At 45.3% G+C, this 27,499-nt stretch overlaps 2 protein-coding genes across 2 annotated transcripts in view; one reads left to right on the top strand and one right to left on the bottom strand.

Moving 5' to 3' along the window:
* Tmem182 (transmembrane protein 182) overlaps positions 1 to 7,119 on the bottom strand; it is a gene marked incomplete at its 5' end in the record, with an annotated part of 55,193 nt that extends 48,074 nt beyond the window's left edge. The window contains one exon of the mRNA XM_038343830.2: positions 7,012 to 7,119. Within this exon, the coding sequence (XP_038199758.2) occupies positions 7,012 to 7,119 (108 nt within the window). The remainder of the gene's footprint in view (positions 1 to 7,011) is intronic.
* Positions 7,120 to 7,175: 56 nt separating this feature from the next.
* Mfsd9 (major facilitator superfamily domain containing 9) lies at positions 7,176 to 27,499 on the top strand. Its single transcript, XM_038344102.1, has 6 exons — positions 7,176 to 7,334; positions 11,900 to 11,987; positions 13,162 to 13,205; positions 17,221 to 17,350; positions 20,405 to 20,614; positions 24,523 to 27,499. The coding sequence occupies exons 1-6, from the start codon at positions 7,197 to 7,199 to the stop codon at positions 25,314 to 25,316; spliced, it is 1,404 nt and encodes a 467-aa protein (XP_038200030.1). The 5' UTR covers positions 7,176 to 7,196; the 3' UTR covers positions 25,317 to 27,499.

The raw sequence follows: 27,499 nt of genomic DNA, 5'->3' as shown, positions 1-27,499 counted from the left end.
AATGAAAATGGAACTTCCAAGCTCTTAATGTGCTAAAGCAAGTCCATAAGCCTTCTGGTTTTTGGTTTGATTTTGTTGTTGTTGTTGTTGCTTAAATGAACGGAAGCCTAGAACATGTATTCTTTTTGATCTGGTTTCTTTACTCAGTTGACACATCCCTGCTGTTATAAGAATTCAGAGTTAATGATTTTCATTGTTAACAACACTCAATTTTACAGGTCTACCACCTTTGTTCATCCATTCATTTGTTGATGGATATTTCGGTTGCTTCCAATATAGACCTACTACAGATAAAGCTTGTATGGACATTTGTTTACATGAAGCCTTGTTTATGTGTGTACTCTTGTGTGCACACCTTGATGAAGTAGACACATCAAGGTAGAGCAGTATGTCATGAGGTAGGTGTAGGTTCAAGATACCCTACGACCATGTTCTCAGCACAAAGAAGATGCAGAGGGACAAAAGGCAAGGATAAGGGACAAAGATGGGAGACAGAGGAAGAAGGATAAGAGGAAGAGAACAAGGGAGAGGGGAGAAAGAGGGCAATGGAGAGGGATAAGGTGTTATTTGTCCCTGGGTAGGGGGACTGTCAAGGAACTGCCTCTGGATAGAGAGAAGGCAGGTGTGGCCCATAGGAAAATGGTGGTTTATAAAGGTAAAATAGGAAAACTCTTTTAAGATGAGGAGTTTAATTTTAACTGGGCATGTTAATTAGGTGAGTCAAAGGGGGCTCCTGATTCTTGGATTTTGCATTTGATAGCTAGATCTTGATAGTCAGTCTTGGGAGGAGGAATTGGCCAAATAAGGGAGTAGCTTTAGGAGTGTAGTCTAATGGTTTTCAGCAAGGCAATGGGAAATGGGGAGAAGGGCAAGGCCTGGAGCCACATGCTCAAGTGGGCCAGTGTCCCTTCAGAATCACATGCACTAGTGGGCTAGTGTAACTAACTTCTTTAGAGATTTCAAACTTCTTTTCCAAGCTGGTTTTGCCACTCTGCATACCCACCAGCACAGTGGCAGATCCTCCCAAATCTAGATAAAATCTTTTCAACTTTAATAAAAACAAGTTGTCAATGTGGTATGCCCTAAACAATAATGGCTACTGTAGGTGTCAGAAGGACTGCTTGTCTTTTAAGAGCTTGAACTAGTTTAAGAGAGGGATCAAATTTGTTTTCCAGTCCCCATGTCAGGAGGTTCTCAACTGCCTGAAACTCCAGCTCCAGGGAATCTGACACTCTTTGTATGGGATCCACAGGTACTTAAACTCATGTGTACATACACACAGAGGCAAATAATTAAAAAAAATCTTCAAAAACTGAAGATGACAATTATAATATTCAATCTTCTGTCATTATAATTCTACATATGTTACTTATTTTGGTCTTTTAAATTATTTCTTTCCAACATTTTGCAGGACTCAGTGTACAGGTGCCTGTAGTGTCTCTTTATTTGATCATATAATAACTAAAAACTAAGTTAGAGATCCTGGTCTGGTAGTGTCTCCCTTCCTAATACCTGAGAAGCAAAAACAGGAGAATGATAAGTTAATAGCCAGTCTGGGCTACAGGAGATCCTGCCTCAAAAAATAAAACAAAATCAATTAAAACTAGCCTGCTATAACTTCATAGATGGCAGCAGAAAACCTGAAACCACCGGGTCAGAGATAAAGGGGACTTCTTCACAGCGGAGCCAGCAGAATGAATGCTTCTGTTTGTACTGCATCCCTCCACATGGCTTGTTTGTGATGCAGCAGCTTCCGGTGGATGCTATGCATGCCATAGGTGGCTCACAACTGAGCAGCTTACTGTCACGGAGATCCAGGATCCTCTTCTAAACAGGAAGTCGGCTTTCTTCCTGGCAAGGGGAGAGACATTGCCTCATCTTTCACAACTATAAGGTGTACAGTTGTGTTAGTTAGGGCTTCTATTGCTGTGACAAAATACCATGACTGAAAAAAATATAAAGGTTAGGAGGAAAAGGTTTATCAGGCTCGCACTTCAGCCTTGCTGCTCATCACTGAAGGAAGTCAAGGCAGGATCTCAAACAAGGCAGGATCCTGGAGGCAGGAGCTGATTCAGAAGCCATGGAGGGGGTCCTGCATATTGGCTTGCTTCCCATGGCTTTCTCAGCCTTTTTTTTTTTTTTTTTTTTTTTTTTTTTTATATAAAACCCAGACCTCCAGCCCAGGCATGGCACCACCCATAAAGGGCTGGGCCCTCCCCTATTGATCACTAATTGAGAAAATGCCTTACAGCCGGATCTCAAGGAGGCATTTCCCCAGCTGAGGCTCCTCCTCTCTGATGACTCTAGTTGTGTCAAGGTAACACACAAACCACCCAGTACAATAATCATCACACAAGCAGCTATGAACATCAAAACTGCAGATGGGAGGGGGGGGGACGGGACAGCAAAGTTGTACATTTGCTGTCTTTGATGCACTCCCATGAAGTGTCTGTTTTCGTCACTTTATCTCTACCCAGTTGTCACTGTGGTTTTGACACTGTGGTTTTTGCACCCCTGCCTAAAGCTGCATGCAGTGCTCTGAGACTTTACCTCACTTACTTTGTTAGTTTTAGGGCAATGTTTTTGCGGATTTCCTTGAACTTGCTACATAGACGACTATATTCTATTTCTATTTCTTCTTTCGGATTAAAACATTTATAATTTGTTTGCCATTCATTTATTCATTCATTGTCTTTCTCTTGCATATTTCACTCATCAGGAGCAGTGACAAACTCACTGGGAAGCCACCAACTGGATACCCGTGGAAATAGCTTGGATCCACTTTCTGGGCATTTGGAGGCTGGGAGCTGACTGGGAAAATAGCTGGCATGTCAGTAAATTGTGTGGCCTGCACGGTGTTACTGAAAGCCACTCGAGTCTAAGGATCACTATAGGCTGTGCTCTCAAGGCTGCCACACTTGGGTGAAGCAAGAGAGATAGATGCACACCATCTCAGACAGTTGCTCACAGCGCCACCTGTTGGCCAAGTTCACCACCACACCATTGTACAAAGGTGAAAGGGATGGGTACCAGCTCCAGCACCACAGCAGGGCAAGGAGGAATCTCACTGGAGCTGAGGAGAAGACTGATAACCATCACTGCCCATCTTTGGTCTACAAAGCTGCCAAATGCATTATCCAGTGACCTCTTTTATTTATTGTTCTTCTTTCTTAATACAGGGTCTCATGTAGCTAGGCAGGCCTCATACTTGCTACATAACTGAAGATAACCTCGAATTCTTTTTAAGTATGTGTTCATAGCACATGCTAAAATCTCATCTGGTCAGTCTGAATTGTCTATCACCTCATCACCAAACTAAAATCAAACTCCAAATATGTGTGTATAAAATTATATTTTGAAGAAGACAGAAGGAGAAGGTGGTTATCATCTGTAAATAAGCACGTGTGTATAATAAACAAAATGGAAAAGTTAGCAATGATCACTCTGTAAGTAAATGTGAGGGCATATCTATGTAGTAGACAGACTACGAATGATCTCTAATCCAAAGCACATTCCATATGCCCCACACAAGATACACTCCATTTTTTAAAGAAGGTTTTCTCCATCTGCCTCTGTTACAGAGCCTTTCATAAATGATTATTATACACAGTAAGGACAGTCTCTTCTGGGTGATGGTGAGGGAACCAAAGACAATTTGAGGAAAGGGTTTATTTCATCGTACATTTTCATGTTATAACCTACCATTTAGGGAAGTCAAGGCAAGAATTTGAGGCACAAACCTAGAGGCAGGAACCATACAGGAATGCTACTTGCTCTCAGCTTGCTTTCTTTTATGGCCCAGGACCAGATCACCTACCCAGCGGTGGCACCATCCATAGTGGAATGGGTGTTCTGGTATGCATAAAGAATCAATGATTCTCCACAGATTGCCAATGTGACCTGGGCAACCTCCAACTGAGACTCCTTCAAATGTGTCAAGCTGACAGCTGACCCTAACTAGGACAGGAGATAAACCTGGATCATCCAGTGTGCCCTAAATGCAATCAAATACAACCTTAAAAAAAGGGAGACAGTGGAAGACAGAACACACACACAAAAGATTAGACAATGAAAGTCAAGAAACTGAGTGACCCACCAGAAGCTGGAGAAGGGAGAGAGAGAAAAGCAAAAGAAATGAAGAAATAGCTTTCCCTGAGAATTCCCAAAGGGAGCACAGCCCTCTGACCCCTTGGTTTCAAATCAGTGATACAGATTGTAGCTTTCTTGCCCCCAATGCTGCAGAAGAACAAATTGCTGGTGTTTGCGACCACTGAGTCTGCAAACTTTATTATAGCATCAATGAGAAACAAGTAGAGACACAGAGGACAGACAATTCATGAAGGTAAACACCCCCACTGCTGGTTGTACACTTGCTACCAAGCAATCCGAACGAATACGGATCTACTAAAAAAGTGCGTATTTGCCAGGACACCTCAGAGAACTGTCCTGTGCATCGCATACCAGGGGTTAACAAAAGAACTAAGTACCACTGCAAAGAATATTATGCGTTACTGAATTATGCAGCCCAGATAATAGGAGTGGCTTGTATTACTGCATAGGCTTCCTCCAGGGCAGTGCTACTCAACCGTCCTTAGGCTGCAACCCTTTAGCACATTCCCTCATGTTGGGGTGACCATCCCCGACCAGGAAATTATTTTGCTGCTACTTCATAACTGTAATTTTGCTACTGTTATGAATTGTAGTGTGAATCCTGATCTGCCGGATATCTCATATGTGGCCCCCGTAGAGGCTGAGACCCACAGAATTGCCGCCCTACATGATGCACTGTCACTGTAAACAGAAATATCCTTTCCACCCCATGCTTGCGGTCATGTTTACCACCGCAAGAGGAAGAAGACTAGAGGCTTTGTATCATTTTTACATAATGAAAGTAAGCCGTAAGTCACCTACATCATGCGGTCTGTGACTTCCAGAAAACTTCTGCATCTGAGGAAATGGAAATGGGGATCTCCCAAAATAATTCTTCTGTGGCCAGTGGAGCACAACAGCACCCTGAGTCCTTAAGAACAAGTGCCAATTCAAAGCCGGTGCCAAGTAATTTCCATCGAAGCAGAGCATTCTTGTTTACACACTTCGCTGCCAGTGCTGTAGTTTGCCTCCTGCGTGTCCCTGGAAGGCTCCTAGTGAGACTGTGGGACCTTAGCACTTTCCTTGCTAGCTTTTGCTCTATCACACTCTGCTCTGATGACCTGTTGCCTTGCACAAGCCGTGAGCAACAGGGTCAATGGAGCTTGGACTAGCATGTCAGGAGAATGGGAACTCAAAGAGCCATATCAAGATGACCCGATGAAAGAAGCCAGTTGACAAGAAAAAAAGATTGGAAAGTCTTCCCACCCTGGTTACACACAACAAACAGCTTGAATGAGTAAAGCCAATGCCATAAAAATGTGGGCGAGGTACACACCGTGTCAACAATCGTGAGTCCACAAACCTCATGGCCCGGTACTTCTGTGCATCGGCTTTTCTCCACATCTCTAGGCCACTCCTTTTTCCTTCCTCAATAAAGTTTCTCTGTTTCTACTTGTAATTATGTGTTCCTGTGCAAACCTTTGTCCTGGGACACAAGAACCTGGACACTTAAGCCAGTGCCCTCTGAACCCAGATTCCTGCCCCCATGATCACTAAAACATCCCAAACTACTAGCCTAAGGAATCGGTTCCCCTTTATAATTCTCTCACTCTGCTGTGATGGTGCAGAGGTAACAAACAAAGTCACACTACTAAGGGGCCGTGAGTTTTAAGTGGGAAGGCTTATGGTCTGGAGTCATGTGAATGCTACACAATCCTGGCTGGTCTCCCCAGTCAGAAGACTCCCCAGAAGTCAGAAGTTTTGACTTGAGGGAGTTGAGTGATTCCAGGTATGATTCTTTTCAACCGTGGGGAATCCGTCAGACTTGAAACTACTAATTCTAGGTTTCTTCAATGACAAAACTTAAGACATTTTCATCCCCACAGATCCCATAGCCAGTCAGCCACAGCCAAGGATTCCTGTAGGCCAAGGCATTCTACCTGGCATTCACACCACACACACACACACACACACACACACACACACACACACACACAATGGAGCTACTCATGTTCAGTTGAAATCACTGGGAAGCCTGCTCTTTTCCTGAGGGAAAACGGAGGAGCGGTGGATCAGGGGAAGAGAGGAGGTGAGGTAGGGACTGGAAAAAGCAGAGGGAAGAAAGGCTACATTTGGGATGTATCGTATGAGAGAAGAATGAATGAATGAATGAATGAATGAATGAATGAATGAATAAATAGATGAGGTACTAAGAATGGTTAACAGTTTACTGCCTGCCATGGTACACTATTTAATACCACACAGTTACTTGGTTCCTTTCATTGCCCTCAGAATGAATCCACAACGGTCTGCTGAGGCCTCTTAGGTGCTAGGTGTGACTGAGGCCCGACTACTTCCATCTTTCTGCAGCTCTTCTCAGCTTGGACAGTTCAGCTTCTTCCAAAGAGCCTCTCTCTAGCATCCCAGACTCTACCTTGTCGGTCTGCACACCAAGGCCCACCCTTCCATTATGTCAATTGTCCTATAACTTTGTGTGTTTCTCTATTGCACGTTTATTATTCGAAATTCAACCTTTTCCTGTGCGTATTGTTACTCCGTGAGGACGTCAGCCCAACTCAAACCCCCCCCCCCCTTTTTTTTTGGTCCTGTTTCCCTTGCAGAGCGACAAAGTGTTGACTAATCCTGTACAGACGTCTCACGGATCTAGAAATCGGTCTACATTACCACGCATGGTTTTTCAAGTGCACAGCAAAGCTTCGACAGCCACCTTAACTTGCTCCAAGCTTGTCATGCCCAAAAGAAAGTAAGGCCCTGGGTCTTACTTCAAGCCAAAGAGGACTACCACGGAGGAAAACTTACTACTAGCAAAAATTCCCTCCTGCATTACTCCATCAGGGATCAAGGAAAGATAGCATCATTCATTTTTCACAAACGTTTGTGAAAGTTCTCCAATTTAGCTACCTGCAGGACCAGGACCAAGCGCAGCAGCTGAAGAGCAGCGAGCCACCACCACGGCGTCCTTATCTTCCTTATGCGCAGGCGCACATCGAGCGCTTCCGCTCTGGGCGGGGCCAACCCTGAGCGTGCCCACCGCGGGGGCGTGGCCTGCAATCGGCAGGGTCGTCCACACCCCTGCCCGCGCGAGGATGGCGCTGGCGCTCCTCGGTGGGCACGGGGCCTCGGGGCACGGGCTGGCCTTGGAGACCTCAGCTACGGCAACAGCAGCTTCCGGTGCAGTGGGCTCCCGCCGCTTCCTGCTCTGTCTCTACCTGGTTGGGTTTTTGGTGAGTGCACGCACGCTCTGGGGCTGAGGAAAAGCCCTGAGTCTGTGCCAGACAAGAGATACTGGAAGGGCTGCTCTTACCTCGAGTTCCTGGGGATTTATACATCCTTGCCCGGAACCTGAAGTGTGCTGTCAGGTGCCCCTTCTTGCCCTTTCAGCCCAGACCCCAAGTGTGATTCCTTGACCCAGCCGCTTTGGAGGGTGACTCCAGTTGTTATTTGCAGAGATCTGTGCAGGACAGAGTACAGAAGCTGCTGGAGGCAGCTAGTGCTTTAGGGGGGGACACAGGCCTTTCCTCCACAGCAGGGGTCGGGAAGTCCCTGCTGAGGAACCCCTCTAGACAGGTAGCCTTGAAGTTTAAAATTGGAAGTTGCCTTGAATTACATACAACTAACTGCCTTTTGGCAAAACGGCACGTGGTTTTGTTTTGTTATAATTTATGTGCATGTGTAAATTGGTTTGGCTCACAAGTGGTCGGTTCCCTTGTAGAATGATGTCTTAGGATTTCTTTTGCTCCAACAAATCACCTTGACCAAAAAGCGAGTTGGGAAGGAAAGGGTTTATTTGGCTTACACTTGAGTCTTTCTGCTCATCACTGAGGGAAGTCAGGACAGGGAAGGATCCTGGAGGCAGGAGCTGATGCAAAGACCATGGAGGGAAGCTGCTTACTGGCTTGCTTTCCGTGGCTTGCTCAGCTGCTTTCTTATAGAACCTAGGACCAGTAGCGCAGGGATGGGGCCACTCACCATGGATGGGGCCCTCCCCCATTGATCACTAAATGAGAAAATGCCCTATAGCTGGATCTCAAGGAGGCATTTCCTGAGCTGAGGCTTCTTCTCTGATGACTCTATGTCACATTGACACAGAAAAAAAAGCAGCCAGTACAAATGAGAAACTTAAGAAGAACTCATGCTCCAACCATCCATCCTCCTATTAATTTAATATTCATGAAGTTTCTGCTATGTGGTATGTACCCTGGAGCTCTGACGTCATAGGCAGATTCTGCTTCCAGAGAATTAACAGTCTTGGTGGTAAGGTTAAGTTGGTAGTCTTGGGCCACTTTCAGTGCAGGGACCCTACCTCACCCTCGTTCCTCTTTCAAGTCTAGGTTTGGTTGCTTGGTTCAGTGGGCCTGGTTATAAGTCAGTGGATGGCAACAGCATGAAGAAGCACCCGATAGTATTTCCTCATCAGGCAAAGGAACCAATTAGTTGAAAGGTCAATGGTAGAAGGCTTTATGGCTAGTATCTGATCAGCACTGAACCTGATAGACAGGAACTTTTCTGTGGCCAGATGGAGCCTCCTATTTCTCCCCTGACTGATGGGTCTCTAGAATTAGCAGTTAGGATGTAGAACCCTGTAGGTGAGGAACAGAGACACAGCCTCAGTTGAGCTTGAAAAGTATCCAGCAGTTGTCAGAGGTTTTTCAATTAATATTTGCTAGAATCTTAAGGAAAGCAGAATGCACCAAATGTCTGTATTTACAGAGCCAGGAGACACTAAGGACCATGCCTTAAAGTGGGCTCTGTCCACAGTGAGCTTTCAGGCTCTGAGACAATTTCCCACTTAGGTTCCATGTCTTTAACTTAAGAGCCCAAGCTGTCCCATCAGCACCCCCCACGCCCTAGTGTGTGTGTGTGTGTGTGTGTGTGTGTGTGTGTGTGTGTGTGTGATATCTGGAATTCAAAGGTAGTGAATGTGGCTTGTTCCTAAAAAGGTTGTTGACTACCATCCACTTGGGGTGATGTGTATCCCCAACCCACTGAGGTACCATCCACTTGGGGTGATGTGTATCCCTAACCTACTGAGGTGCTACTGCAAAAGGCACCTAGGTTACTTGTGTCAGATGAAAGGGACTTAGGCCATCACTTGGAGCATCCAGATTTTACCCGGAGGGTATCAGCAACTACCAGGAGGCAGAATTCAGAATAGTTTGAGGATTACAGAGAAATAAAGCAGTTCATACATCATTCATTATGTGCAGCCTTCCAACTCAGACTTGGATAGTCACACCCTCTCTTCTGCTTGCCATATGCTGTGCACATGGTAAATCTAGTCTGATGTAAAATTTTGAGAAATGCAATAATATATTAAAGAGCATATCCTGAGGGAAATATATATGATTTCCAAATACTTTTTTAAAAGATTAGGGATGATGGAGGATTCTCATTGCCTAATAAACAAACTGCCTTGGCCAGCCCTTAGGTGGGTGGAGTAGACAGAACAGGAAGAAGGAAGTGAGGTAGATGGCTCAGTCAGATGCCACGCCTCTCCTAAGTTAGGCAGACTGCCCTGCCTCTCCTCAGAGAGAGATGCGATGGAGCCAGCCGCCAGTTCAGACATGCTGAATCTTTCTCGGTAAGACACCATTCGTGGTGTTACATTGATTATTAGATATGGGTTAGTCAAGATGTGAGTAAGAGGCTGAACCTAATGGGCCAGGCAGTATTTAAAAGAATACAGTTTGTGTGTTGTTATTTCTGGGTATAAGCTAGCCGGTGGCTGGAAGCCGGGTGGCGGGAAGCCGGCCCGTAGCTCCTCACTACATAGGGATTTTTTTTTGTCAATGAAAAGTGTTGTAAAAAGCTTGATCGTATACAACTTTATATATCTGTGAAGGAGTTGATGCTGACTTATTAAGTAACATCTAAGAGGTATTACACACAGCTTACAATTTTCATAGATTTAGCAGCCCCCATAGGCTTGGCGAACTGGTTTCTGATTGGAAGAGGAAGAGCACAAGGTTAAAGAAGTCATTTGCCAAATGTTCTAGTTTTTGCTCTTGACATTTTGAGGTTTAAATTTGTTTCACGGGGAACAGTAAGGTCCTTCATTTGGCTCATTTTGGTTAGCAAGCTAAGATGATGCTGTGTTGCGGGAGAATGTTTCAAGATATCTGATTCTACTTATAAAGATATGTTAATGTGATTGGTTTAATAAACAGCCGAATGGCCAATAGCAAGGCAGGAGGTATAGGCCGAACTTCCAGGAGAAAGAGGGAAAGGAGGGAAAGGGGGAAGAGATGACTCTAGGCCCAGGAGAGAGTCAAGAGGTCATGGAGAAGAAACAGGAGGTACAGGATGGAAGAGAGGTAACCAGCCATGTGGAAGAATGTAGATGAATACAGATGGGTTCATTTAAGTTCTAAGAGCTGGTTGAGATAAGCCTAAGCTAAAGGCCAAGCTTTCAGAATGAATAAGAAGTTTCCATGTCATCATTTGGGGCCGGCGGTGAAAAAGAAAGTCCGTCTGCAGTGCTGAGATCTGTAACTTTGTTTCCTTTTCTCCAGACGCTTGTTCAGTTTCTGTTCCCTCTTCCCAGACTGTAGCAGGTGACAGTTCATCTTCATTGAGATAGACCACCAGCAGAGAAACACTGGGTTCCATTCCCTGTAAAAGGCCCTGGAAGCCTGAACGTATTCCTCGGTTTCCTTTAGGAAATGCTGACGTGCAGGGAGAGGTTAGGTGGCTTCATCAAGCTGGCTTCCTTAAGAATGATTGCAACGTTTAGAAGACAGTGGGGCTCTGTAGAACGTGTGGGTCAGAAAGGAACTGCTCATTATAGTAAAGGAGAAGACATTTTAGATAAAAACTTCCTGAGAAGAAGGAGTCTGCAGCCAGCGTTCCTGGTAAAAATGATGTTATTTTAAATTCACAAGGTACTAAAATAATATCCCCAGCTCTTGCTGACGAGCCTATATTTTCATAATTACCTTAGCCTATATCAGTATTTTACCAGCATTCTGACTTCCTCATGTTTCCTGGGCTTGCCAGGTATTATTGATATGTGTCAGATTTTTAAAACCTAGCATGGTGGAACATGCTTATATTATCAATGCTCAGGAGACTAAGGAAAGAAGCCATTCTGGTATACATAGTAAGAAAGACTGTCTGGGGAATTGTGGATGGAATATAAAATTATTTTTAAAAGCAGACTGTCTCAAAAAGTACAGGCTTTAAAGAAAAGTCACATTAATTCCTTTCAGTAACTGGTGCAATTTGTTTGTTTGTTTTTATTTATATTTATATTTATTTATTTTCTTTTTCGAGACAGGGTTTCTCTGTGTAGCTTTGGTGCTTTTCCAGGAACTAGCTCTGTAGACCAGGCTGGCCCCAAACTCACAGAGATCCACCTGCCTCTCTCTCCCGAGTGCTGGGATTAAAGGCGTGCACCACCACCACTTTACTGAAGCACAAAACACTTTACCAACGAACACAAACAGCCCCTCCGTCCATATTCTTCACAGAACATGGTGGTTTCTCAGTTCTTTCTTGCTTTGTTTCAGGGGAGGGACTTCTGTTGCCCATTCTCCTCAGGCCAATCACAAAGAAGCAGCAATGCAAATGAAAACTGATCCTGTGTGTCCAGACAGCACAGGCATTTAGACTTACCTGGATTCTATCATACACCTGGTTGCTGTGGCCCTACTGTTATGGTTTCTTCTTTTCTGAGAAGTTTAGATGTGGGTTTGATATTTGGAATTGACTTACAGTTTTAGAATCACCAGTTTAAGCGCAGCTACGCTTCAGTACTAACAGGAGTCCTTTGGGTTTTGGCTTCTCACAGGATTTGTTCGGTGTCAGTATGGTTGTCCCATTGTTGAGTCTTCATGTCAAGTCCCTTGGAGTAAGTCCTATAGTTGCTGGAGTGGTGGGTAAGTGTCTAATACTGTTGATTTGCAAAGCACTCAATTTCAGATCCTCTGAAATAACTCAGCCCTTGACCAGTTATCATCCAAAAGGAAAGAGGAAATGAGCTGACTTTGCAGAACATCCCTGAGTATCACCCTGGAGTAAATGGGATTCTTCTGTTCCCGGACCACCTGTATTCAGAAAGGCTTTGAGACTTGAATTATTGCCACATCCCATCCTGATGGAAGCTCTGCTTCCTGGGCCTCTGGGAGGTTGGGCTGTGTATGTTGAAGGTGAGGCATGGCTTCCTGTCAACAAACATAGTTCTGGACCTTAATATGAGACCACAGGGGCAATGTATGGAAGCCATACCTGATGCAAAGGGTTTCAGTGACCACCTTGGGAAACTAGTTCCAAACTTCCCATACCATCACCACATCTCAGAAGCCCATGGAGTTTCTGCCCACACAGCATGCAATTCCATCCCAAATTTATTGATTTGTGAAAGAGGCAGAAGTATCCAGGGCTTAGAACTGTGCATGCTACATACTGAAAAACCCATAATGCTCACAGCCCTTGAATCCTTCACAAGTTGGAGAAGAGATCAGGCAGTTTTCTTCATCACCTTGTTATAGTTTGATTCTTTCTCTCTTTGTTTCTTCCCTCAAGATAGTACATTGAATTATGCTGACCACCTGGTAGTGCATAGACCTTTAGGGAAAGCGGAATGGGTTTGTTACATAATAAAGGAAGGGAAATAACTTTGTAAAACTTTGTAAGTTTGTTATATAACTAAAGCTTCTCTTTAAATTTTGCTCATTTTTAACTGTTCTGTGTTGGTGCTGTTTCCATGTATTACTTGCAGCATTTCCAGTTATGAATATAAGGACTCACTTATGCTCTCATCTCTAAAATGCTTGCGATGATGAATGAGCTGGTGTTAAAAATTCAGCTCTCAGACCTAATTTGCCAGGATTTTGATTTTTACTAAGACAAACCAGCACTAGGTTCAGGGCTCCTAAGACTGGCCTTTGCCATCCTCTGCTGCTTGCTCTCGTTTATATTTTGAAGGCTTTTAAAATTTTTGCAGAAAGGTGTAGAGCAATTCAGCTCCCCTTCCCCTTAGTTTTCTGCTGGTTTCTCCCTGGTTGTTGCCACACCCAGCTGCCTTTCCTAACCTTACTGATTGTCTTGCAGGCTCCTCCTATGGCATTTTGCAGTTCTTCTCCAGCACCTTTGTGGTAAGTTAACCTCTTTGGTACGTTATCCTCCATCCAATACCGCCTTGGTACATTATCCTCCATCCAGTACCTCCGTGGTACGTTATCCTCCATCCAGTACCTCTGTGGTACGTTATCCTCCATCCAGTACCTCTGTGGTACGTTATCCTCCATCCAGTACCTCTGTGGTATGTTATCCTCTATCCAGTACTCCGTGGTATGTTATCCTCCATCCAGTACTCCGTGTTACCCTCCATCCAGTACCTCCGTGGTACGTTATCCTCCATCCAGTACCTTTGTGGTATGTTATCCTCCATCCAGTACTCCGTGTTATCCTCCATCCAGTACCTCCGTGGTACGTTATCCTTCATCCAGTACCTCTGTGGTATGTTATCCTCCATCCAGTACTCCGTGTTATCCTCCATCCAGTACCTCCGTGGTACGTTATCCTCCATCCAGTACCTCTGTGGTATGTTATTCTCCATCAAGTTGTGCTCTGTCCGGCAGCCCATCTCCAGCACGTAGTCACATGCCACTGGGGATCATCCACACAGTTCTTATAAAATGGGAGGCTTGAGGGTTACTGAGCAGTGGATGTACAGATGGTTAGAAGATAGGAAGCAAGCTAGAATACTTTCCTCTGCCCTTCTTTGTCCTATGGGAAGTTGTGTGCTTCAAAGACTCAAATGCCGTCTTCTGCAAGGCACACTGAGCCACTAGTACACCTTGGGGAGAAGGAGTATTACATTTATAATATGCCATCCCTGTGATTCAGGGATGATTTTTGTACTAGAGAAAAGAATGGAAACAGAATTTACCACCTACATAATTCATTTTATGTAATTGACATCAGTCAAACCCTCCAGCATTTCTAGCATTCTGTATGGACGTGTGTACACTGAACTAAGTTCCTCCTTGTATATGAAGGCACTCGGCAGAAACCACTTTAATGTATTAGTTAGATCCAAAAAAATGGAGTGAGGGGATTTGGTTTTTCTCCCTCTTCCTGGCCATTCGGTAGTGTGCAGTCCAGAGACTGTCATTGAGCATCCCTGACTGTCTCCCTAAAGCAGCCCACTGGACATGCTGGAGACCCCAGGGTCCATCAGTTGGGAGTTCATAGTCATCTACTTATTCTCACAGATTGACAGCCATGGCTGATTGAAGCAGCAGGCTAGCATCTTACATTTAGTAGACTTGTGTTTTCCTTGTTGCTTCCTTGTTAAGGGATAAGTAAATTGAAAAGAAATTGAATAGGATTCTATAATGAATTGTTAAATAGGTAAATAATTTCTCCCTGATTTATCTTTTAAGACCCTAAACTTGTAGGTACTGAAGAGAGGGTTCAGCAGTTGGGAGCACTTTCAGAGGACCCAGGCCTCAGGTCTTAGCATTACATGACAGACAGCTCAAAATTACCTGGCCTGGAACTCCATTTCCAGGGAATACAATCACTCTTTGTCTTTTTTTTCTTTTGAGACAGGTTGTCTCTGTGTAACTGTTTGTGTCCTGGAAATCCCTACGTAGACCAGGTTGGTCTTGAACCTGCAGAGATTTGTCTGCCCCTCAAGTGCTGGGAGTAACATCATGTGCCTCTGTGCCTAGCCCAATCCAATGCCTTTTGTCCTCCTCAGACACTGTGCCCACATGTGATACAGGCATCTATACAGGGAAAATACTCAGGCACATAAAACAAAAATAAGTGCATCTTTTAAAATGTTAAATTTACATAACACTCAAGTTTATTCTCATTTGACTTTGTAGCATTCCAGTTCCTAGCTCTGTTTTATAATCAGAAAAATTAAAACTCACAGGCTTTAAGTAATTTGATTCTATCACCTAATCTCAGATTCCAGAGTGAACTTAACGTTATTTTTTTTCCCATAAAAGTCACCAGCCATTACTTTGCTGGTGGGAGTGAATAGCAGGGCTGTGACACAGTGATGTAGTGCCTCTTAGTATGCCAGGTGCCACCCTCGGCTCTCCTCTGCACAGTCCTCTGCACAGTCAATAAACAGAAGGATGCCTAGAGCCACCCATCAGGCACCCTGTGTGTCTCATACTCATGTGAGGAAAAGATGTAGGGAATTTTAACCAATCCTCCCCTGCTTCGTTTGGAAATTCAACCCCAAAGTCTTCCTGTGTCTGGATCTCAGATCTCAGGGCAGAGATGGTGGTGAAGGCTAGTCCTACAATGTTCCTCTCCTCCCTCCTGCTGGCCTCTGGCTTCCTAGGATGAAGATCAGGCATGATTAATCCATTGATTTTTATCTCTAGTGCCTATCAGAACAACTGGCACAGAACTGGCATTTCTGAATGTGAGATTTTATTGCCAACTCTGCCCATGCCTGCAGTTCTATATTGACTTTCAATTATGGGCATTAATATATTACTTATAGAGCAGATCTCATATATCGTATGGCTGGAATGTAATAAAAACTTTCCACAGTGAATTTTAAGGTAGATGAATGCATAGTTAAAATGTCCCCCTTTGGCCAATAATTTCATTAGTACATATATGTATTTTAATTGCACATTTTATGAAAATGTTTTAAGAACAGATCATTACAAAGGAAGGGTGTATGTGCTTTGTTGAATTAGGTAAATTTTTGAGATTATGCATTTTCATAAAAATTATCAGGCATTTATAAGTGTGAGGCCCTGTTTAGATTAAGTACTTCATTTAATCCTCTTAACTGTCCTTAGAGAGAGACTTTAGGTCTTTAAAGGCTACCCTGGAGTCAGACAGGAACTGTGACTGTCCTGACCCTCCATAGAAAGCAGTCATTTCATGCTAGCATTATGGTAAGTGTTAAGGGAGCAGATAGTTGCTGGTGTAGATGTTAATGGTGGAGAAACAGAGGTTTAGGGAAGTTAGCCTATGTCTCAGGTCATGGTATAGGGAGTGATAAATGGTAAGGGTTGAACCCATACAGCCTGACCCAGAACTCAGGGTGTAGAACTATCTGATTATACCCCTAACCCATGACACAAGGTGGTCCCATGTTCGGAAGAATGTGGAGCTATCTCTGAAACCCTTTGAAGTAAAGACTGGGGAAAAGGGATTGATAGCATTTGTAGGATGTTTGCATGTTTGTAAATCCTGTATTGGGCAGGATTTACCATTGGAATGTTTTACAGAGCACCGTGAAGATTTAGTAACTGTTTCTCTCTTTGTTTAAGTTCGCATTTGGAGTTCCTAAGGTGAACAGGTGTGTTTGGCTTTTGGCAAGAAGAGAGGTGGTCTGAGGTTTCGTGGTTAATTGGGGATAGTGGGGAGTGTGGCTCCTCGCTAAATCTTGAGGGTAGTAGCAGGACACAGTGCCAGTCCCCTTCCAGCAAGGGTGGAGGAAGTACTCTCTAACTCTCCTGTAGCCTACAGAGCTGCTCAGGTCCCACACCTTGGTGATGTACTAACCTGGAGGAGGAGAAGGAAGAGCTAACAGGCTGACTAAGCCTCAGGCAGGGATTTGGTACACTCTGACTGGCACTTCATCCTGCTACAAGGCTGACTATATTTTTTAGCTGGGGTGTGGCTGTGAAGGAATGGAGGAAGTATAAGAACAATTAGAGAGCTGGCCTGGACCCTTGCCCACCTAGCTCTCCACCCTGGGCAGGACTTCACTCTCTCTGGGCCCTCTTTCTCCCACTCTGGCCTGTGCTTACATAGATTTGGGACCATGGAGGTTTTTTTTTTCCTATTCACTTTCTTTTTCAGTATTTTTAAAACAACCTAGTTTCTGGGAAGTATAGCTGCATAAAACAATAAAAATGAAGACAAAAATGAGGCTTTGGAATTTACCCTGGCATTTCACCTTCCAGTGAATCTCTCAGCTAGTAGATCATCAGGCATCTTGTTGGATGTGGCATTTTGTGTCACTCACCTTGTGGGATGGGCTAGAGAAAGTAGCATGTGTGGTACATGCCATGACAGGACCGTATCCCTATCCCACTCCCTGGCATTTCCATGGCCCATATTGTACTGGTGTCTGTATGGTGGTGGTTGCTATTGGAGACCTTTGCTTGTTCCTGTCAGGGCTGCTGGAGTGATGTGGTTGGAAGACGGTCCTCCTTGCTGGCGTGCATTCTGCTCAGTGCCCTGGGTTATTTCCTACTTGGAGTATCTACCAACGTGTTCCTGTTTACTCTGGCTAGAGTCCCTGTGGGTGAGTTCTTTCCCACCCCCCAGAAGTATATTTCTCTATAGAAACCTGAGCCTGCTTAATAATGCCTCTTCGGTCAGCGCTTAGCTTCAGAGACCAATGGCTGTAGTTGCGACAACAGTAACCGTTTGAGCAGTGGATGCTGTTTATTGAGCATTTACTGTTGGCAGACCCTCTGGTAGCTTACCCAAGCTCCCACCATAGCTCAGGTCAGAGCCTATCAGAGATTCGTTAGTGTGCATGACTCTGCCACACCTGATCTGTCTCTTCCCCGTCACCCTCCCTCTCCATGTCTGTTCAGACAATTAAGAGCATGTGAAATGTCTTTTGGCCTGCACTGTGATTCGCTCTGAGACAGTTCAGTCGCGCTGCTGCAGCCCTCTGGAAACCAGACTGCTGCCTGAAGGAGAGTCTGCATTTCTATGTGCGGAGGACCTGCAGCTGACCCCCTCCCTCCAGACTGCTCTTGACCGTTGCTGACACTGTGGAATTGCTGTCATCTTCACTGAGATGTTTTACCCACTCTTGGAAACCGCACTGTTAGGTGTGCATTGTGTGGGAACCGCTATGGAAACTGAATCCCTCCTTGCCTTTCTTAGCGTCCAGAGCCCCACATCTCACCAGTTTTCTTTCCCTAGCTAGTGTAGCATGGACAGACATCACGACCCTAATCACAAGGCCCTCATTAAGTCAGCTACTCGTTCCACATTAACACCCCAGAGAGCAGAGCGCTAGACCACTAGCAAAATCATCATGCCATTTCTTTGACCTGCATTCAGAACATGAAAGCTGTGGAGACACCTCCCACATTCATATCAGTGGTTTTGCTGTCGGCTTTACATTTAGAAGTTCTTTAAGTGTGGTCCACAATCCTCACACACCCCACCCCTCCGTTCAAGAATATAGTTAGTGTCTGTTCACACTCTTCTTTGTGTGCATTTATTATGCTATTGTTTGTGCGCAGTATCTCTCTCAGGACTGCACCTCACTATACTCCACCATTCTCTCTCACGTCCTCTTCCTAGTTCTCTACGAACTGGTAGGGAGACAAGTGAGCACCTAAATCTGCAAATCAGGTAGAGATTTAAGGGGAGGGTGGAATTATTTTCCCTTGGTATGAGTGGCCCAGTCCAAACAGCCATGTTTCTAATGCATGGACATCATGGTCTTTGAAAACAGGAGTAATACTAGATTCCCTCTTGCCCCCACCTGACCCTTCCCAGTGTCTGAGGATCCTGAATGAGAGGGAGCACTGGGAACTTTTCCAGGCTTCTGGTTTTGCAGTGGGTTGTAAATTCGGATCCTGTTATCTAGATGTTGTGCCTGCACTAGACATCTGTTCTTCCATTCCCAGCCTCTAAAGAGCTCTGCCCTAACCCAGTGGTCCTCTTCTGTCATAAGGTGAACCCAGCATGGCTATGATTTCAAAGAAATGCATGAAATCCCTTAAACAGGTCCTGAAATTTTTCTCCCAGCCCAGCCCTTCTTCATACTTCAGAGAACAAGGCTAGAAAGACGCTAAGTAATTCTAAAAGGGATCTGTAAGTTTGTTTCCAGAAGAGCTGTCCATTGTATCCAGTGCACATATTCTCATGCTGAGCCAGAAACTTGGAGTAAACTTGGCAGCACCATGCTGGGCCAAGCAAGATCCCATAAAGAGGCCGGCGGAGGCCACTGCGTTGAGTCACAGCTTGGAATGATGGGCAACGATCTGCAGGGAGCTTATATTAGCTTGTATTACATGCCGACCAAAGTGGCAGGTGACCCATTCCCAGGGTCTTTCAGTCTGGTCATAAGTATTCCTCACATGTACGTCAGATAATCCTCCGCAGCAAACAGTCTTGCTGAAGCCATCTGGTAGCCAGCAAATTCACAAGTCTTAGACTAGTAGGAAGCAGTTGGCCTTGGTTAGATGAAGTCACCATCATATGCACTGGTGTCTTATGAGGGTGTGGCAGTTGGTGTTGGTTAGATGGAAATGCTTCATGTTCCTCCTCACGTGTATCCTCTCTGCTATCCCTGTCCATATCCCTCATTATCTCCTAATACATTCTCTATATTCTACCCCAAGAAAAACCCATGTTCTATGAGGGTGGATTTAGTGATTTGTGTTTGTTTTATTGTTGTTGCTGTTTTGCTCCATTTGGTTAGCTCGTTGCTTTATCCACAGGTTGAGATCAGTAGTGGCATAGGGTAGATGTACAGTAATAGTTCGCAGCTAGGGAGGGAGAAGGCATGCTCACCAGGTAACTATGAGGAAGCCACTAGGGGCGCAGTAAGGAAACTGCCAATATGACCACCCCATTGTGTGGATAGGGTTTTCATTATAGGTAAAAGAGAGAAAATATCCAGAGAAGATAGGGAGAGACGTAGGCTGGATGTGGCCAGGGCCAGGAGAATGGGGGAGAATAGTGGAGATAGTAAGATAGCAAGAGATGGTGAGCAGAAGAGAATAAAGGACAGCAAGAGACAGAGAAGAAGGGAGAATACAGTGAGAAGAGTGGGGCACTGGGGAAAACCTTGCCATTCGGAGGAAAACGAGGGAAGTAGGTGCTGGCATGAACTTTGATGTGTCTAGCAGGTGCTTACGGTACTGAGAAAACCGAGAGGCCAGCATGGGCTTTGAATATGAACCACAGGTAGCCATTTGTCCCTTCTGTAAGGAAATGACTCCTTTGGCAGATAGGAACTTCTTCACAAGTCACTTTTATTTAATTGCCAGAATTCTTCCTGTATCTCTTGTTGAGCTCATTTATGGATATTTGGACTGCCCAAGACCTAACAGCCACCAGGAATTTCAAATGGATAACAAGGAATGGTTGGGGTGTCATTACAAGGTATAGCCAAGCTGAAGTCTAAGGCACTCAGTGCTAGAGACCAGGCATTATTGGCTCTGGCTCTGGATTCCATTTATAATGGCATGAGTTCTGCCCGCCATAGTGGTTCAGAGAAAAAGGTAGCAAGGATTCCATTTGATGCAGGGAGGAAGGATCGCGCAGAGGGGTCAGCTCCTCCAGAGTGCTGACAGTTACAGAGCACATTTCTTCTCCCTTGCAGGTATTTTTAAACACACCCTCTCCATCTCCAGGGCACTGCTTTCTGACCTGGTCACAGAGAAGGAGCGACCCTTGGTCCTGGGACAGTTCAACACAGCCTCAGGCGTAGGCTTCATCCTGGGCCCTATGGTTGGTGGGTATCTGACGGAGCTGGAAGGTGGATTCTACGTGACGGCTCTCATCTGTTGCTCTGTCTTCCTTCTCAATGCTGGTGAGTTAAGCACAGCACCCAGTCTACCTACTTCTAGCTTCCTGTGATTTTTATTAATACAGAATGGGCCAGTTTATGGCTAGGGGAATGGCTCAGGTCTGAAGAACTCTTCCTGCCCTCACAGAGAACCAGAGTAGGATTCCCAGCAGCTGCATTGGTAGCTCACAGCTCTCTGTAACTTCAGCTCAAAAAGTGTGGTATCCTCTTCTGACCCCGTGGGCCTCACTGTGCAAGTGCAATTCATACAGACACATACACTCACATACCCATTAATACAAAAATACTACTAATAATAGACTAGGCAGAGTCCTTGTTCAAGAACGAATGTTAATTTGAAGGTGCTTTCTGCTGATCCTGGTGACCAGATGAATTCGTGTCCAGCACCGTGCAGGCTTCCCTTCCTTCTGTGTCTTTACTCTCATTGTTTTGTGGCTGTGGTCATCCAATAGACCCGTAGAGGAGGAGGGAGCTTCCTCCTGTGGCTTGACTTGAACATCCCTTTGTTGATGATGTTGGGCACCATTTTGCTGACCATTTGATGGAGAAACGTTTAGTCTTTTGCTAAATCTTGCTTTATTTTGTGTTGCCATTTTGCTGTTGAGTTGTATAGCTTTGATATTAACTTTATCAAAAACAAACACTTCATAAAAGTTTAATCACCATAATATTATTATACATGTGAAATACTTTGGATACTAATATAAAACATAAGTAGGCCTTAGGCAGCAGTGCAAAATGGCAAATTTTGATGATTTTTCCCAGTCTTCCATTTGGGAAACACTTATTCTTCAGGTGAAGTAGTTTTACAATTTAATTGTTTAAGAATCCCATACATTATATTTCGAGGAAATTCATCTCTCCCAAGATACACTCCCCTATTTCATACTCAACCAGCTTGTGTCTTCATTGAAAAAACAAAACATTCGTGCTGCCTGTACGCTCTTAAGTGTGTCAGTCCACTGGGGGGTGTTAGACCTACCAGGGGATACACCCCTAGCGCAAACTCTCCCTCTCCTGATCGGCAGCAGTCACCAGTAGCTGCTCACATGAGGTGGGACTTTGTGCCCACTTCCCTCCTTCACTCTGGGGTTTTGTCTGACTTAATATTAACTTTTTTATCATCAGGTACTGGAACTGGAAATAACAGCTATTCTTTACATTACCCTTTGCCTTCAGAGACTGTCTCTCCTGCTGTGCGGAAGGGCTTTGGTTTGCTCTAGGTCCGCTGCCCCTTTGTGCTTTGGTTGCCTGTCCTCCTAGTAGCATACCCAGAAACGCCAGTGCCAAGCCCAGTTCTCAGAAGCCACCTGCCACCCTTTTCCTTCGTCTTCAATCCATTTTCAACTCATTTTTGTGTGTGGCATAAGACAGGGATCAATTCCATTATCTTGCACGATGTGTCTTAGTTATTATATCTTATTATCTTAGTTATTATGTTATATGAAAACATCTCTATTTCTAATAGAGATGTTAAGTTTTTCAATAAAATCTGGAAGATTAAAACAGCAGCTATGCATTTTCCTGCCACAAACCGTTTAGTGCCTCCTTCTCGGGGTCATGGCATGCTTTATTCATCCTTCACAGTGATGGCGATGCCGTGGTGCCTCTGCCACCTGCACCACCACGCAGCCTTCCTGGCCTACCTCACAAGTGCAGGCAGCTCCCACATGATACCCATGACGCCATGTGCAGTTTAGGTAAAACTGCATACAAATGATTTGGTAGGAGCCCTGGGATCTTGGAATCGCAAGCAAAAATCCAGACCAACCCCCGCCTCTTCCTTCTATGAAGGAATGTCGAGTCCACAAATCTTGGTGATTGATTCTTTTTTAAAATATTGTTTAGAAGTACATTTTAATTAAAATATAATTATGTCTCTTCCCCCTTTGCTTTCCTCCTCCCAGCCCTTCCATGTCCCCTCTGCTCACTGTCAAAAGGATAGCAGCTTCTTTTTGATTGCTATTGGCCTGCATGCATGAGTGCGTGTTTGTGTGTGGTGAATTCTTGCACGTGGACACAACTGACCTGATGAAGGTGGTGGCTGTGTTGTTTGGAGAACCACATTCTCTATCTTTGGAGCCCAGTAAAAGTGCTGCTTGGAATTTGGCATGAACATATAGACAGATGTGGGTCTGTTAGGAATGTGGAGTTGCACTCATTCCCAGCCACAGTGACTGATGTACTAGAGATCTCTGTTCGCACTTTAAACATCTGGGACAAGGCATTTTGAGGCAAGGCAGGGCATACCAAAAACATGGGGAAATGACCAGGCTGGGCAGAGAGTCCTGGTGCCTTCCCCTGGGCAGCCTCTGGTTTTCCCATTCTGGGGCTGCCCGCAGACCTTCTGCTCTAACTGGTGCTTTTCCAGCTGGGAAAGCAGGCTGTGGTACCTACCAGACTCACATTCATTTCCTGCCTTGCTGTTTATTCATGCAAATGTTAGAATGTCTCCTCTGTTTTCTCACCTACTATGTGCTAGCAGAACTCATGGCCTTGCTACAGGAACCAGGGAGAAGCAGTTTTACCCAAGCATCATCATCATGGTTTTGAGACAAGTCTCTTGTAGCCCAGGTTAACCTCCAACTTGTTATGTAGCTGAAGATGACTCTGATCCTCCTGCCCTTGTCCCCTGGATGCTGGGATTTCAGGTGTGTGTCACCATCTCCAGTTCATGTTGGGATAGAACCCCGGGGCCTTGTGCACACTAGACAAGCATTCTATTAACTAAGCTACACTCTCAGCCCCTTATTTTATTATTTTAATTCTACTCTTATTCTGAGACTCTCAACAATACTTTTTTGTGTGTTTTTATGAGGATTCCTTGATAAAATGGCCCTCTTAAAGGTAAGAGTGGGCTAAAAAACCACCCAGGTCTATGATTAATTGTGGTTCCCTTTTTGTCGTGAAAGTGTTCATGACTGAAATCATTACACAGTATTGGACAAAGCCATGTACTCATGAGGCTGTTGAAAACAACATGAAGCACCCATTGAGTCAGACTGAACTTGGAGGACAGAAAGACCATTAAAAGATATGCTTGGAAAAATGTCTTAGAATAGGGAACATGAGCTCAACTCTAAGGAATTTTCTGAGCATGGATGGCTAAGAGTTCCTTAAAAGACTCAAGGCAGAAGCATGCCAGTCAAGGGGTCAGTGGTTGGCTTGTCTGAATGGCGATCATATCTGCTGCCTAAGGCTGGGTGTCATAGTCCCTGTGCGTGGCACTCTGTGGTTTTGCAGGTGTGATCTGTGAAAACACCTGGTGGCCCCAGGTGGAGAAGAAGCCAGCTGGTGTTTTCTGATAGCCACTGCTTTCCAGCTTTCTCTCCTGGCCGTTGGCCGCAGCCCATCATGGCTGTACTAGCATCCTGTCCCTCTCTCAGCTTGGCCCTTACATTGTAAGCCAGTTGCCCGTTGACTTATCTGAATCTCCATTTATTTTATGAAGGCAGGGTTTTCACAGAGCTTTGGCTGGTCTATTTGTGCATTTCTGATGTCAGCAGCACACTGTAAAAGCACTCTGTAAACAGTGTGTGCTCATACGATTGGACAGATGAGTGGACAGGTAGTTGGATAATTAGGAAGTTTGTTGAGAAAAGCATTTATATGTATACTAATGAATGTAAGAACATTGCTACGAAGTGATGAGACAGGAGAAGCCAGCACCCGAGCTGGGAAGACAGACTGTTTTGTGTGTAGTTTCAGTAGATTTTATAGAGCTCAAGAGTCCATTGCAGGGGTTCTGGTGCCACAACAGAACTGTGGGAATGGTGGGGAAGCTGGAATCAAGAACCAAGTAAATGTAGTGTAAAGTACAGGAGAGTGATCTCATACAGTACTCCTCTATGGAGCCACCATCAGAATTCAGCACACTGGCCGCGTTAACAGAGCTCTTGCTGTGTTATTAGGTCTCGCTTGGGTGTTGCCTTGGAGAGAAACAACCCTCATGAGCACAGAGGATGCTTGGAGCTCAGATGAGAAGCGAGCTACAATGCCCAGAGAGTCAGCAGGTACTCCGCAGGGAGCAGCCACCCCCGCTAAGGCCAGGAGGAGCGAGAAGAAAGTGCAGAAGCCCTGGCTTGAAGTCATCTCGGCCTTGAAGGACATGAAGAGCCTCCTATTTTCTGCACTGTGGGACATATTTCTCGTGCGCTTGCTGATGGGGGTGGCTGTCATGCTGTACTACAGTAATTTCGTCTTGGCCCTGGACGAGCGATTTGGGGTGCGACCGAAGACCACCGGGTACCTCATCAGCTACACCAGTGCCCTGGGCACCCTGGCTGGTTTCGCCGTGGGGCCCATTCTCCAACTGTACAAGCACAACTCGCACAGGGTCCTGCTGCACTCCAGTGCCCTCACCTGCTCGCTGCTGCTGCTCTACTCCGTGGCCGGCACCATGCCTGTGGTGGTCCTTTCCTCCACGCTTCTGTCCTTCTCCACCTCCATCGGGAGGACCTGCATCACTGACCTCCAGCTCAGTGCCGGCGGGGCCCAGGCCAGTGGCACCGTCATAGGTGTGGGCCAGTCCGTGACCGCAGTGGCTCGCATCATTGCTCCTCTCCTCTCAGGGGTGGCCCAGGAGTTTAGCCCCTGCGGCCCCCCAAGCCTGGGTGCTGCTTTAGCCCTGGTGGCGGTTTTAATCATGTCACGAAACAAACCTCATTCCAGTGGGCACGGGAGTGAGAAACTAAAACGGGAGTAGGGCGGAGCGGGAACACGTAGAGAAGCTGAGTTAGAAGTGGGCAAATCAGGGACAAAAAGACTGGTCAGAAGGGCGTTTCAGGGAGGGCGCCTCGTCTAAGTGCGGTCATGGCTGCGCCCAGCCCTCACCTGCACAGGGATACCAGCAGGACCGCCACAAGTCAGCCGCAGACAGGAAAGTTTAGGTTGAGCACAGCCTGGCCCAGCGTCCCATGGGTATTCAAAGCTTACCTTCCCACCTGGGCCAGTAGAGTTAACATTTGCTTCCTGGAAAGGCAGCAGGCTGCAAAGAGGTAAAAATGGTGGTGGGAGGGGCAACTGGCTTGCGGGAGGATGGGAGCGCCACCATGGAAGAAGCAATGTCCCGGTGAAATAGAGCTGTCAAGTTCGTCACATGTTGGTCAGTTTGGTGCAATGCAGATTTTCTGTTAAACCCAGAAGCCAAAAGTTGCTTCTCTGTCAAAATTCCAGAGACTGGAAGAGCCGCTTTATTTAAATCAAGCTGTTGCTTTCTCCATTGGTAAAATCTCAGATGCTGAACTCACCCCCAGACACATAGATGCACAGGCCTGGCAAGGTCAAATGTGGGGTTTTAAAACACTGGTGACCATTTCTCATGGGTGCGGAGGACAGGGGAGGGCTGAGAGACTTAATTCGTTTTGATTAAAGTAAAAGCTAGGGACTGCGCTGTTTTTAATAACTAACTGAACACGCCCCCTACACTTAGGCTTCGAGGTATATACCACCTTTTCCCCACTCATGAACAAGTCTGCATTAGAAAGCAGCAGCCCTGGCATTCTCTGCTCTTTGGGACCAAGTCTCTTTGGACTTTGAGAAGATCTCTGATCCCGGAAGCTTGGGCTCTGAGGAATTGGGTCCTTGTGGTGTTAACATGCTGGCTGGTAGTGAAGGAAAAACAAGAGTGGTGTTGGCATAAACGTTCTACACAGAGAAAGAGTCAGGGCCATCCCAAACCAGGGAAAGACAGGCTTTCCTGGGGCTTTTGAAAGGCATTGATTTGCTTTATTTCATTTGACTCTGGTGCCTGGGAAGAGCCAGGTTGATAAATGGGGGTGTGGATGTGTCCTTCCCTGTGACGTTAAGCCACCACTGCCCCAGCTCCCAGGAGAGGCCCAGAAGCGTCTGTGTGGCTTCACAGACTCACATGGGCCAGCCGGTTGACCACTGGGTTTCCATGATTGTTTAGGAGCATTACTTAGGGGCCCGCCTTCTCAAGAACACCCCAAATTCGCGTTCCTTTTAATCCTCCTGATTGTCGCACTAGTATATTTTTCCCATTTTTACCCTCACATAGCATGTAATAGTGAGTGGCATTTTAATGCACTAATATTTTGTAACTCTAATGTTTACTATTTATAAATCAGAAGAAGGTGTTTCCATAGTTTTAGAAGTTGTAGGTAGGATAAACTCAAATATTTATGACAGTTGAGAGTACTTTTTAGCTTTTCCTCTTTGACTGCAGAAAAAAAAAAAAGTTCTGTTTAAAGTTGTTTCCACTGTGAGTTTAACTCAGGAGCTAAAAACTCTTAAGAGACCAAAGCATGGTATGAATGGCCATGCCCTCGTGCAGCATCGACGTGTGTTGGAGACTGGGCTCAGAAGGACAATAAATGAATCGTTATTGTGAGGTAATGAAGTAGGGTTTCAGAAGTGTTCTCCAAGGACTGTTTGCACTCTCAGAGACAGTGGGTTTTTGTTTTGTTTTGTTTTGTTTTTGTTTGTTTGTTTTTACAAATGCTTATGATAGCCATGTTTGTTTCTTAAAACCATAGCACCTTATTATTTAAGTTGAATCTGTAAAATCAATGAGGCTTTAAAATTAATAAGAGACTTGGAGAGCCTGAAATCCAGACTCTGGAGAAACGCTGGTGTCCTCTAGCAGCGACTTGAGTGATCAGTTGATCTGATGGTTGTTTGTCTGGTTGTTTGCTTGCTCTCTTTTGGTCAATGTTTTCTCACATTTCATCTTGTCTGGTGTCTTTGTGGTCCATGGACCACCATGCCCTGCGATATGTCCAGGATCCAGCCCCAGCACATTCCTGCCAGGGACCACTCTGAGGATCTGGCTAGCTGATTTGTTTACACAGAAAGCTTTGGCGGCCACTGATCTGGTGAATGGCATTTATGTTTCATGGAATAAAATCTCAGGGAAATTAAATCTTA

The sequence above is a fragment of the Arvicola amphibius genome, chromosome 9, assembly GCF_903992535.2.
Source record: "Arvicola amphibius chromosome 9, mArvAmp1.2, whole genome shotgun sequence".
In the NCBI taxonomy this organism is placed as follows: domain Eukaryota; kingdom Metazoa; phylum Chordata; class Mammalia; order Rodentia; family Cricetidae; genus Arvicola; species Arvicola amphibius.
This window is presented reverse-complemented; position numbering and strand designations above follow the sequence as displayed.